Genomic DNA, 13,319 nt, shown 5'->3' on the forward strand with positions numbered 1-13,319 from the left:
TTTAAAGAATATCTCACAATGGTTTTTTTTTCTACATTTTACTTTCAAAAGTAAATCTCAATTTGTGCAGCACTTTGTTTGACCAAAAATGAAAGGAATTGTTTAAATTACATTTTGATAACATTTTAAAAGTTTAATATAAATTTTAAAGTTATATTGATTTGATTACCACATTTTTTCATAGGGCATTTTAAAATTATGAAATTGTCAAAGTTTATTTAATTCAACTGATTATACATCATTTTTAATTATAAAAATTCGATCAAACTATTAAAATGGAATCCGTCAATATTCAAATTGAAAACGAACGCAGAGTTTAGGAAACTATACAATTGAATTTGTGAAAAATTCAAACGAATTTCATCAGGTCCTAAAACATCTTTTTCTCTCAGACACAGACCTGGGACGCAGCCTGGCTACAGATGGTTTATATCTCTACACAACAAACTCTTTTGGAAAGGGCTTAAGCAAGCTGGGCTCAGGGCAGCATGGGACGCTGAGGTAACTCTAAAACTACATAACTACCACTTAACTTCCTACCCTGCTTTTCTGTTTGTACCAGTAACCTCCAGGCTACTATTGTGCTCTTTATACAGCTCTTGCTTTGTCCTGCTGTCTTTTTCATTTCTGCTCTGTGAGCAACTATTTTTGTTGGACTTTAGAAGCCTTTGAAATGTTGCTGTGTCAATGAACTTTGTTTCATTCCTCTTATAAATGTCAACTACTTGCACTTCCTCAGTCTCATGAAGAAACGTCTTGGACATGTCAACCAAAATGTAAAAAATAAGAAATCCCATTTTGCATAAAGAATTTCTAACCTAAATCTTTTATTTGCAAGGTTAAACTCAATATCCTTCTGAAGTCACAGTGGAAGTTGTTAGTTTCTGTGTAAAGATATAATTTATTAGGATTTAGAGGACAACAACTATTCTAATGTTTCTGAATTATAATTTGATTTGTGATGAGATTCATGATGAATGGCAAATTGTGTATCATCTGAAACAACAAATTATCTTGTTTAATTTGATATAAGTAGTATAAGTTAAGTAATTAGAAGAACTTAATAGTGTCTAAAGACTTAGGCCGATTTATACTTCTGCATCGGACCTACGCCGGAGGCTCTGCATTGTAGACTACTCGTTGGTTTTCATTTATACTTCTGTGTCACTGTCTGCGTTGATGTGCAATTACACATGCAGAAGGAGCATGTGTTACCTGGGTTCTAGCAGACCAATCACAGTGCTTGCAGTTTGCGTAGAATTAACGCGTTGTTACATTTTTGGAGAGGTGCACGTCAGGGACACCGAAAGGTACGCGTGCTACACAGCTTACGATGTAGCTACGGCGTGAGTTTGACGCAGAAGTATAAATTGGGCTTTAAAGTATGCAAACTTTCTACAAACTCTCCATTTAAAAGCATATATTTCACCCGTGGTGAAAATCAAGTTTTTAATGTTGTTTATATGTCTATGTGGTGTTTAATATGGATCAGGTATTCTGGGGCATTATTTATAACCATTGCGTACGCCAAAACAGGCCCTGAAAGAGGCGTACGCCACTTCCAAAGCATTATTTCAGATTTCCTAAAACAAACTTGACGGGAAAATTTGTGCACCTGCACGCAAACTCTGACCCATACGTACAAACGTTTTGTGAGATGGAGCAGTTTGGCAACTCCGATGGTGAGCTGGAGCTAAATGGCTTTTTGGTAACTTTTAGACTGAATATTTAAATAAAATTACACATATACAGCAAGATAATACAAGTATAATTTCACTCTAGCCTATCACTTGAAGCAAACATCCATCCCTCCTTAAAGGTCCCCGCTATCGAGCGTGTTGGACCGTTTAGTAAAGGTGACTGCACTGCCTTAGCATATATACCGAGCTGTACCATTGCAGTGGAAAAGCGCCATAGTGGCATATGTAAATATGCAACTGTAAATCTTCAGTCCTAATCATAAATAAGGTGCATGTCCACAATAAAAGTTTAAATAAAAGAATGATTTAAACTATGTTTTACATCTGATATACACATTTAGATTAAATATGTCATTCTCATTAATGGAGTTAAGCACTTAAACTACATGAATCATTACTGAGAAGTTACACAAAAAAAAATTCTAATAAATAGAAATATTTGTTGTGGATGCAATGCTTTTGAACAGTTTTCCTGTGGCATGCTGGGTTTTAATGTTTTAACTACAGCGAGGATTGCTTATCGCATGATAATAGCAGATTGTCTGAAAAAATTATTTCGCGCAAATAATGTACACTAAATGCCTATCTGTTTCCAAAAATAAATTAATAAATTAAAAATACTATTTGGCCAGTGGAAAAGATAGAGAAAAACTTTCTCTGAAATTTATTTTTTACAATTTCATTTATTTATTAAAAGAAAAGGGCAAGGATAGGCTACTAAATGGTTTTTAGTCATTTAATGTGATGGCACACCCGTATCTCATATTTTCCTAATGTCTTGTACCGTTAAACATGGTATCATGGATGATATGCAGATGAGGATATGCATAGTAAAACTAGGCATTGTAAGCTCCATATATGGTTATTTCGGGGAGGAAACGCATGTGCTCACAATCTTCCGCTGACTAAGATTTATAAAGGGAATTCTGCGCAGGTTCTAGCATACGTATGGTTTTATGAGTCTGAATATTTTTTGGCGTACACGGCACGCCATTTTTTGGCTTTCGGGCAAATGTACACTTTTAGTGAGGATCCCACGCACGGTTTTATAATTGAGACCCCTGAGCTGGTGTGATTGAGTGGTGGCGGGGCTAATTTTTATATTCATGGTTCCGTATTTACTAATTGAAGCAAGGGTGTAGACTTACATTCAAGACTTAAAAAACTAAAACTTTTTTTGGCCTTCCTCACAGGGGTTTTGTTTATTGTCGGAATGAGGAAATGGAAGCAGGGTGGGTGGCGCACAGTAGTGGCTTTTTGCTCCACCGTCCTGCCTCTTTTGACACAAAACCTCATCAGCTGTGCCAGGTCATCGACCCCTTCACACTGCAGGTACAACCTCTCCATCGCACTGATCATCCTTCACATTTTACTTTCAAATTTACATCGCAAGCGTTACAAGCAGGGCCTAAAACAGTTTTTTATGTTTTGACACCTGCCAATGGCTGAAATTTACCAGCCAAAAATATATTTATACTAGCCATGACACAAAAAGCAGGCAGTTATGGCGCCAAATTATTTTAAATTTAAAAAAAAAAAAAATGTATTACGCCAAAACCAATATAAATTTAATAGCCTACATTTTTAAAGACAAGTAAACAGTAATAAAAAATGAACAAACAATCAAATTAAAAGCAACATTTATACAATAAATAAATACAAACAAATACAATACTATACGTACAATTGAAATATACAGTGCTCTTCAGGCCAGGTCTAATAGTTTTCAGGTACTAAAATTTAATATAGTAGGCTATTCAAATAAATAACACTGCAAAGTCTTCATAACCTTTTTTTAAAGTTCAAGAGCAGTGATGTTTTTTTTCTTTGTCCTTTGTTGTCTAGTTAACATTAAAAACGCAGACAGTAGCAGGATTATTAGGATGCTGTCACTTTAAGAACGAATGCACGCACCGATCATGTGTTTTGTGTTTGCGTTCACTTAAGACATAAGCAATGTTTACGTTTACCAGGATACTCACCGAGACATGCGTTTTTTGACATAATTTCAGTGAATTTGTCTATTGAAGCGTAGGAAGGCATGAAAGAGAGCTCAACTTTGCGCGCTGTCTGGCGCTTCTGATGTTAAACTTTCCACACAGCGCGTGAGTTACAAATTCCCTTTCGCGTGTTCCAGCGCTTGAATATTGTTTGGAAAGGCTGAAACTTTTGTGATGATGAACCGTCAACTGTACAGAGCGTTGTTCACGTTTGTTCATGTTCATGTTGTCACAACATTGCATTGTTAAAATGAAACAAATTGTTACTGGCCAACTGGCGACTGACACCGTTTCATACATTCGCCCAAACGATTTTTATTCTCATTTGGCACTTGGCAAGTGTTAATTTTAGGCCCTGGTTACAAGTATTAGAAGTATCAGTGCTGAGAGAATGTATTCTGATATTTCAAATCAGAATTGTTAGTAGGCGTCTAATTTCTAATAAGTATATTGTAAAATGAAAGAGTTGTGTCAGCTGTGGACATGATTGTCATATTACTGATGCAATATGAATTTTGGTTTTTCATCATTTTGGCAAAAGAAAATGCTGAATGTCAACTGTAAGTTTGTTAATTTTGGACTTTCACAACATACGTCAATTCGTTATTATAGGTTATGCCTGGCTATTACAATGGTTTATATATCAACAAAAAATTTTGACGAATTAAAATTAATTTTGGTCAAATTAATTTCCAAATGGTGGAAATTTGGCTCACATTCTCTGTGTATCACGTTTTGTAACATTTAGTTGTCAATTATCCCCAAAAAATGTCATTGGCATCTTAGTAAAGAAATAAATTAATATTTCTCTCTCTCTCTCCCTCTCTCTCTCTCTCTCTCTCTCTCTCTCTCTCGCTCTCTCTCTCTCTCTCTCTCGCTCTCTCTCTCTCTCTCTCTCTCGCTCGCTCAATCGCTCGCTCGACATGTTCTGGTTCCCTTATAGAATCATATCAAATGTGTAATATTTTGAATAAATTTATGATAAGTTCTTGTACTGTATATTAACTTCACCCTTTCAAATGCTTTTTGTGGATGCTTCTAATTCTTCTTTCTCTATTGAAGGTTTCTCAAGTACTAGCAATGCCCCATCATCATTTCCCAGTGGGCAGCTGCCTGACCACTCTGCGTCTGTGTTCTGATGGTACCTACCTCTACTGGGTTTGGTCACCTGTCAGCATCAATGAGAAAACACAAAAAGGCCACTCTGTCTTCATGGATGTCTTCCAGCTAACGGTATTAACTTGAGAATGTGTCAGGATTTTTCCTGGGTCAAAAATGGTCTTCATTGGTGACGGGCAAACACGGTCATTCACACACAGTACAAAGTACCCTGCCAGTGTAAACTGCGAGCCAAGTACTGACAATGAATCCAAAATAAATGCAAAGAAACATTTTATAATATTTATTAATGAAATAAAAATAATCACTGTCTGGACGGATCATAAAACAAAGTGCTTAGAACTATTTCATATTTTAAATTCTGTAATTGACTTATTTTAATCGCCTTAGCCCTGCCCCTCGATCAAAACGAGAATTGGGATAGCCCTTACTCTCAAGTGAACATGAAAAACTAAGGGGAAGGGTAAGACAGAGAATTTGGATTCACCCTTAATTCTACCCCATACCTTAACAACTAGCTTACTAACTATTACCAAGCAGTAATTAGGAGTTTATTGAGGCAAAAGTCTGAGTTAATAGTTAGTTAATAGTGAGAATTGGACCTTAAACTAAAGTGTGACTGAAAAGTTAGTAATAAAATGAACAGCAAAGTAACACATTACACAGAAAAAGTGGTAGGTCTATTATTTTGCATTTATACTCTGAGAACATTTGACATACACTATCAGATTGTTTTGTTCCGTCCATTCCTATGGTTATCTCTGTCAATCTGATTAAATCATGCATTGAAATATGATTGTCAATCCAGAAACTTTGCAATGTGCAGCATGAAAAATATATATTATATACAGAAAGCAAGCAAAGATTGCTGCCATTATGACCATTATGAAGCTGTCAATTACAACGCGAGGTACACATACACAAAGCTACACTCTTGTAAGAACTCCCCTTATAATCAATGAAGCTGTCTACACTGTGCAATGAATCTCTTATTAACATTGTGTTAATACTTTGTTGGTTACAATGAAAGGATTCGTGAGCATGCAGTACTCGCGCTGAAACAAAAACTCCGCCATTTTGAGCAGTGTTGAGCAGATTCTGACTAACTTAAACACATCTGATTGGACATTGCATTCACACGCTCAACAGATGTCTGTGGTTGGCTACAAAGTTCAATGCTTCAAAAACACATTGTAAATAGAAACCTGACGCTCTTCACAGAGCTTACACAAACACGGGAGCGTTTTAAAGCAGCCAGCTGTCAGTTGGTATCAGTACTGTAAAGCGGCAGGTAACATTAAATGAATGGCAAGACAAATATTAATTTTGGTGGCCACCAAAATATTTTCAATGCAGGAAAAAAAAACCTGTCTATGTGAAGATTTTTGTAATATCAGACTTTTTCATTTCATTATGTTCTCAGTGGAGTTTAGTAGTTGCATTTACATAAGTTATTTTATTGCATGCATTGACGGGCAACCATTGTGAAAAAGAAGTACATCTTAGCAGACTTTTAAAAAACACTTATGGAAAAAATATATTTTACACTTAAGTATATTCTTTTAATGTTTTTGGACACGTAATAACATGTTAATGGCAATTACATGAAAATGCATTGTTTTGAATTTATATTTAAATCAATTAGTCAAACTTTACATTGCTTTTTTTGACCCAATTAAGTAGGACTTGTATGTCATGCATTTAAATATATTTGTATTTACACAATTGTAAAGAAGTTGCATTTCAGTACAAAATATATTAACTTTTAAATGTAATATAGAAAAATGCATTAGTTAGAATTATAATCAAGTACTTGTGCTCTTGTAAAAACATAATGATTTAAAATGTACTTAAAAGTGTAATAATGTAAAATTCAAAGTTTTACATTAAAGTGTACTTAAGTGTGTTAAAAATAGTTTAAAAAAATAGTCATGAAAGTGTAAGTGGCTTAATGTTTTTAATATTATATTTTCTGCAAGCACAGTTATATTAATTATACTACTAGTGCTCTTCAATACAATTAAGTACACTTCTTTTTCACAAGGGAATTATTATAAATGTAGCAACTAAGTCTTCCCTGAACCCTAGTCTATCACTTCACAAGCTCCCATTATCTGTTTTTTTTTTTTTTGCAGACTGAGTCTGGTCTGTGTGTGGCCAGCCCTATACAAGATCGGGTAATCCTGTCTCGAAAGGAAGGCGAGTCATCTAAGTGTTTGAATGAGCTGCTCCTGAGCCGCATGTCTCGCTTCCGTGCTTCCCACTCCTCCACACTGGCTGCCCTCACCGGCTCTGCCATCACCAACCCCGTCAAAGAGGAGCAGTCGGGTAATACTGCTGTATGTTGTTTGTGCCTCGGTTGTTCCCAAGCGACAACGTTTTTGGCTTGGTTCCTATATTAATGGGTGCCTTTATGAAAAAGAAGTGCACTTCATTGTATTAAGTGTGCACTTGTAGTGTATTTCAAGTCTTAAAAGTATAGTATTACAAAACTGTACTTGCAGATAATATGATATTAATTAAATAAACGAGAGTACACTCTTATGGCTCTTTCTTAAAGGGTTAGTTCACCCAAAAGTGAAAATTCTGTCATCATTTACTCACCCTCATGTTGTTCCAAACCCTTGTTTCGACGACTGTCGTTCATCTTTGGAACACAAATGAAGATATTTTATTCATGAAATCTGAGAGATTTCTGTCCCTCCATTGACAGTCCACATAACTACCACTTTGATCCTTCAAAGTGTTCATAAAGAGATCGTAAAATTAATCAATATGAATTGAGCGGTTTAGTCCAAATTTTCTGAAGAGACTTGATCGCTTTATATGATGAACAGATTTAATTTAGGCTTTTATTCACATATGAACATTGATCAGCGGACATAAGCTCAACCGTACATGCTTGACACACGATAACAAACCTCTTACAGAAGCTTAAACTTGCAGCTTAACACACGAGAATGAACCCCATTAGTTCTCTCACGTCAAACAAACATGCTTGAGCTTCTCTTTACCATAACTGATGTGTACCATAACATTCATATGTTAATAAATGTTAATATGTGAATATAAGCCTTGATTAAATCTGTTCATTTTATAAAGCGATCGAGTCTCATCATAAGATTAGGAATGAACTGCTCTATTCATAAGGATTAGTATTACTATCTTTTTATAAAAAAATGTAAGCGTCAAAGTGGTAGTTGCGTAGATTGTCAATGGAGGGACAGAAATCTCTTTAATTTCATTAATGTCTTCATTTATGTTCCGAAGATGAACGAAAGTCTTACGGGTTTGGAGCGACATGAGGGTGAGTAATTAATGACAGAATTTTCATTTTTGGGTGAACTAACCCTTTAACACGCTTAAGTACACTGATTAAAAGTGCACTTAGTAATATGCCAAATTAAAAGTTTTACTTTAAAGTACATTTTAAACCATTATGTTTTAATAATATTTTGTTGTGCTTTAAAGAATTACACTAATTTTGATTTGTTGACTAACATACTAAAGCACAAAAAAGTATTTGATTGTAATTTTAACACTAGTGTGTAATTCAGTATTACATTGAAATTTAATTGGTTTTAATATGTATTAAATTGGTATATATGTATAAAGGCTTGGTTCGTACGGCCATGAAAAACCTTGAAAAGTCATGGAATTTAAAAATGGCATCCAGGCTTGGAAAATGTTTGAAAAAATAAATAACCCAGAATGTTTTGAAAAAGTAACTGAAATTTTTTTCACACATAGCTGTATAATAGAAAATATGTTTAATTGATCATTGTGGATAAACAAATGGGGCGGCACGGTTGCTCAGTGGGTAGCACTGTCGCCTCACAGCAAGAAGGTGGCCGGTTCCAGCCCCGGATGAGCCAGGAGTCCTTTCTGTGTGGAGTTTGCATGTTCTCCTCGTGTCAGCAGCATGGGTTTCCTCTGGGTGCCTTGGTTTAGATTAGATGGATTGGACATATTGACATATTGGCTGTCGGAGTGTGTGTGTGTGTGTGTGTGTGATTCAGGAGGGTATCCGGCGTAAAACCTGTGCCAAATCTAATGTGTGTGTGTGTGTGTGGATAAATCTGATGAAAGCGGACCCCGCAAGAGCGGAAAAAATGCAAGAAAGATGTTTAATATGATAAACAAATAATAATACTTGTCATATTTCTTCAATATAGTATGAAGACTCGCAGTGTTGATTTTGGTCTTTTTGTTTTTTTCTTGTACCAGTAGTCAACACAAGTTGTGGCTTGTCTATTAAAACACTGAGGAAGACGCCGATGTACGTGTGTGGAACGTACCTAGTGATGCTGGCACCCACCCCAGGTGTAGCTGGGAGCTCTGCCACCCGCTCGCTGTTTGGTGGTGCCAGTGGCCTTTCTTCCCTAAAGAGTAAGTCATCATCTCTTATTCTGAGGGGAAAGATCTGTATACGCTTATCAAACAATTGAACATAATCACTATCATGGATGATTTATCATTTAACGTTATCCATTTTTGCTGCCTCATTTATGCCAATGTTACCTAAAATCAAACATATAACAATTAAAGGGATAGTTCACCCCAAAAATGAAACGTCTTTCATCTGTTTCAACCTCATGTTGTTCCAAACCCATTTGACTTTCTTACTTCTGTGGAGCAAATATGAAAATCATTTTGTAAACTCTTGTTAAAAAGCAACCAAGAGTGTCAGCGAAAAAGTACTTTTATTTGACATTCTTAAAGTCTTCTTAACATTCTTTTTGTCAATCCCTTGTGTTTTTTCCTAGTCTTGGCATCTAGTTTGGTGTTTAACCTGGCTGATGGTCAGTTTAGCAATCGTGCAGACCTCGTAGATGCTCCAGGAAGTTCTCTGGGTCGTGGGGCTCAGGTTGCAGGACTGGGTAAGAATCGGACATTTCCACACATCAAGCCCCTTTAGCACTAAACTCAATGCATAAATCAAAACAAATCTCAGACAGAATGGTCTGTATTCACCAAGAGGGAAATTAATATGCATTGGGCTTAAGGAATTTGAATACATTGTTGTTGTTGACTATTTTCTTACTCCTTCAATAAAATTAAACTTAGCACATACGCACATTTAAAATGTTCAGTCTTTCCCTTTTGGAAAGTGGACCAATGGAGCCATTGTTCAACTTCACAGATTTTCAACCCGCTTTGTATTGTTACAATGTAGTATTTGCCAATGAACAATGTTTACTTGTTTTCCGTGTAACCTGGTCCGAGAAATGTAAGTTTATTTGTGAGCAAAAGTCCGCCGGATGATGCAGAACAGCTTTGTCTCTGTATTTACGATTCTTTGCAGCCTTTAGCCACACGCTAGTTCCTTCACTGGAATCTGAAAGTAACCCACTCACGCTAAACGTTTACTCTTTAAAATCCTGCACCTGATAACAATACAACTCCACACCATTATGCTAAAAGTCTGCTAAGAAGTGTTTCCTACTAAAGCAAGGTGGATTTGACTCTGGTCAAGCGTATCCATAGCAGAATTGTGGGCAACATGCCCAATGCATTATGGGTGTAAGGAACTCAGCTTTTTGGAAATATTAATAATCAATAATATCTTGTTATTATTAATTATAAATATTTGGGTCAGTTAATTGGATTAACTTGATGTGGCTGAATTAATATTACAATCAATTAATCAGTTCTTCCAACGAACTATTTTGATTATTAATTTATTCTAATAAAGGGTATCTTCCATGGCCACCGAAGAATAATTATTTCTTCGCCTGTACAGTACTTTGAGCCAGTAGCAAAAACCGTGATCGTAAAGTGACTTGTATTGCAAACAAAACAGAACCAAATACATATTATGTACAAGTTTTATTAACTAAATATAGATATTTATATGAATATAAATAAACTAAACAACATACACACATGAATACATAAATAGGTTAGTGATAGGATGAAATTGGAAACCGGAAGAGGGTCTATGAGAAGAACCATCAGAATTTCATTTTCACATTTCATTGAATTGAATACTTGCATTTGTAATGGGAACAATTCTTGAAGTTGTTGAAAATTGAAGTCGTTGATGGTTCCGGCAGCGTCAAGTGGAAGTTGGTTGAGCGTTCTCTTTCTCCAGGAACGCATGATTGGAAGTGAGGAAGTCAAATGGATGGGTGATTGGAGTCGTTGTTGGTTGGAGTCTTTGTTCCAAAACTCCTGAGATTGTCCTTGGTTCTTTGTGAGAGAGTCTTCTCTCTCCTGCCTGAGCCCACCTCTGGTTGGAATCGAGGCCTGCTGGGCCCTTGGGGCCCCCGTGGAGGGGGAGGGGGCTCCCCAGTCTCACCAGAACAGTGTTGCGGCTGGATGAAAAAACTAAGAGAGGGCGGTCACTGTTGCCTGCCTCTGATATACCCTGGAGAAAGAACCAACCCCTAAGGTTTGAATGGACCTATGAGTAAGGTGACATGTCCGAGAGGGGAAGCGGCTCTTAGTTGATTTATGGTCTTTGTCCCCAACATGCTTAGACTGTTCATTCAAGCTCAAATAGACATAACAAATTCACATTGCATTCTAAGAGAAGGTGATGTACATCAAAGTGTGTGTCATTAAATGAGGATTAATTTGCTAGGAAGCATGATACAGGTGAGGTTATATTGACCGTTGGGTGGTCGTAAAACCACATACACCCCAATCAAACACACCATGTTGTTATACCTAATAGTACACGAGACAGTAAATCATCACAGTTTCTGTGAGGCATGTTCCTTCATAGATCAGAGTAACACCGCAAAGTTTATTTAATTAAAGATGGTCTCTCTCTCTTAAGCATGTGGCGCATGTGGCCACATTCCTTTGAGGTCGTAAAGTCTGTTATCAGTCTTAAAGTGTTCTGTAACCGGACACCCGGCTGACAAAGTAACTTCATTTGTGAGGTTAGTTTTGGGGGAGAGTTTCATAGACCTTTATATTCATTAAATATAGTGAATATGAATAATTAGTGTGTGTCTGATTGGTCCAGACCCTACATCCCCCCCTTTCGACCGTTGTTGTCCCCCTCAAGGACAACCATGATCGAAGTTGAAAGTGCCGACAGATCAGACACACCTTTGTCATAGAAGGCTGGAAGGCCATGGTGGCCTCTGGTTGCTCGCGTCTTCTGGAGTGGTGGTCGTTCCACGGCGGTTGATGTGGACAGTAGCCCAGTACAGGTCTCTGCAGCAGGTGTTGGGGCAGAAGGTGCCTTGACTGGGTATCACCTGTCATTCTGGAGTTAGGGTGAAATTATGGTTCTTGAAGAAGGATGAGGTTTCCAGCTTTGATTCAGGTTTGGCCTCAGCAGGGCAGCGTGTGTCTTGGATCAGAGACTGCAGACCAGCTGAGTTTGAGTAAAGTCATTCTGGAAGACAGTAAACAGCTGTTTCATGGAGTTCACTGTCTGGTTCAGCCGAACGCTGTGGGTGTTGAGAATTAGAGGTGGTTTCTCATAGTGTCCATTGGTTTGTCATAGTCTTTGGTAAGCTGGAAGGTTGGGGTCAGGTTAAGCAGAGGCTCTGTGACATTTTGGCACACTTGTGGTGAGAGACTAATTCATGACCCTAAAAGTTCAGAACCACTGTTTAATGGGTTCGCTAGATATGTAGCATAAAGTTAGGTGTTTCATGTGTATCTAGCTAGTGATGTGTCTCTTGTATCTTTATCATCTTAGCTGTGGATGTTAGGAGGCTAAGACTTGTGTGGTTCCTAGAGTAATTCCTGGAAAGGGCATAGCCGAGATGAAATAAATGACTTAAGATGGTTCTTATGACTAAATTATTTCTCTGGACTTAAATGGTGGTTCACTGCGGCTTGACGAAGTGAAGGATAGGAGGAAAAGGGACAGCTTTCCTATTCAAATTATGCTTATTATCAATCCTCAGGACTATAGTTATGCCCTAGTAATTGTTGAAATTACTTGTGTCGCAGGGTCACAAAAATGAGTGCACTTGTTGAAAATAAACACAATCACAAATAAAGGTGTCTCTGTTTCCTTTCTGGGCCCAATGGGAAATAGAACCACATTCGAACAAGAGAGGAAATGGAATTAAATCATATAGATGACCGAATAGACAAGGGAATAGCTGACTGCTATTATTATCAAAGTGGAAATAAAAGAATAAAATAAAAAAATAAAGTAAGTAATCAAAACAGCGGTAATGATCTGAAATTGAGAATAATCAATAGCACTAGTGACTAACCTTTAGATTTGCCTGGACCAACACTCCCTAGTGGGTCACAGCTGTTGCGTGTTTAAGACCACACCGTGTGTGTCCCTCCAAAGGTTTAGTCAATATGCTGATGAAAATTCTCATAACTATAATAATTCTTCTCTAGCTACACAGCTTACATGTAATTAAACTTGGGTTTAATTGCCAGGGCATCTGCAAATTTAGCCTACAGCGCTCAGCAAGGACTATGCCTAAACTAGTGAAGGTGAAATTCAGCTGAGAAGAATTGAAAGTAAGGAAAGAGAAAAATTAGAAACCCTAAATGGGATTAAAGAAAG

General features: G+C 37.0%; 1 protein-coding gene across 1 annotated transcript in view; it reads left to right on the forward strand.

The window, feature by feature from the left end:
- Positions 1-13,319, forward strand: part of hectd4 (HECT domain E3 ubiquitin protein ligase 4) — a 105,245-nt gene that overhangs the window by 11,561 nt on the left and 80,365 nt on the right. The window contains exons 5-10 of the mRNA XM_077201995.1: positions 393-501; positions 2,894-3,032; positions 4,763-4,933; positions 6,955-7,147; positions 9,047-9,208; positions 9,586-9,699. Coding sequence (XP_077058110.1) covers positions 393-501; positions 2,894-3,032; positions 4,763-4,933; positions 6,955-7,147; positions 9,047-9,208; positions 9,586-9,699 — 888 coding nt within the window. The remainder of the gene's footprint in view (positions 1-392; positions 502-2,893; positions 3,033-4,762; positions 4,934-6,954; positions 7,148-9,046; positions 9,209-9,585; positions 9,700-13,319) is intronic.

This window comes from Siphateles boraxobius, unplaced genomic scaffold, assembly GCF_051911475.1.
Source record: "Siphateles boraxobius isolate OS27281-9 unplaced genomic scaffold, OSU_SipBor_1 48, whole genome shotgun sequence".
Taxonomy (NCBI): Eukaryota; Metazoa; Chordata; class Actinopteri; order Cypriniformes; family Leuciscidae; genus Siphateles; species Siphateles boraxobius.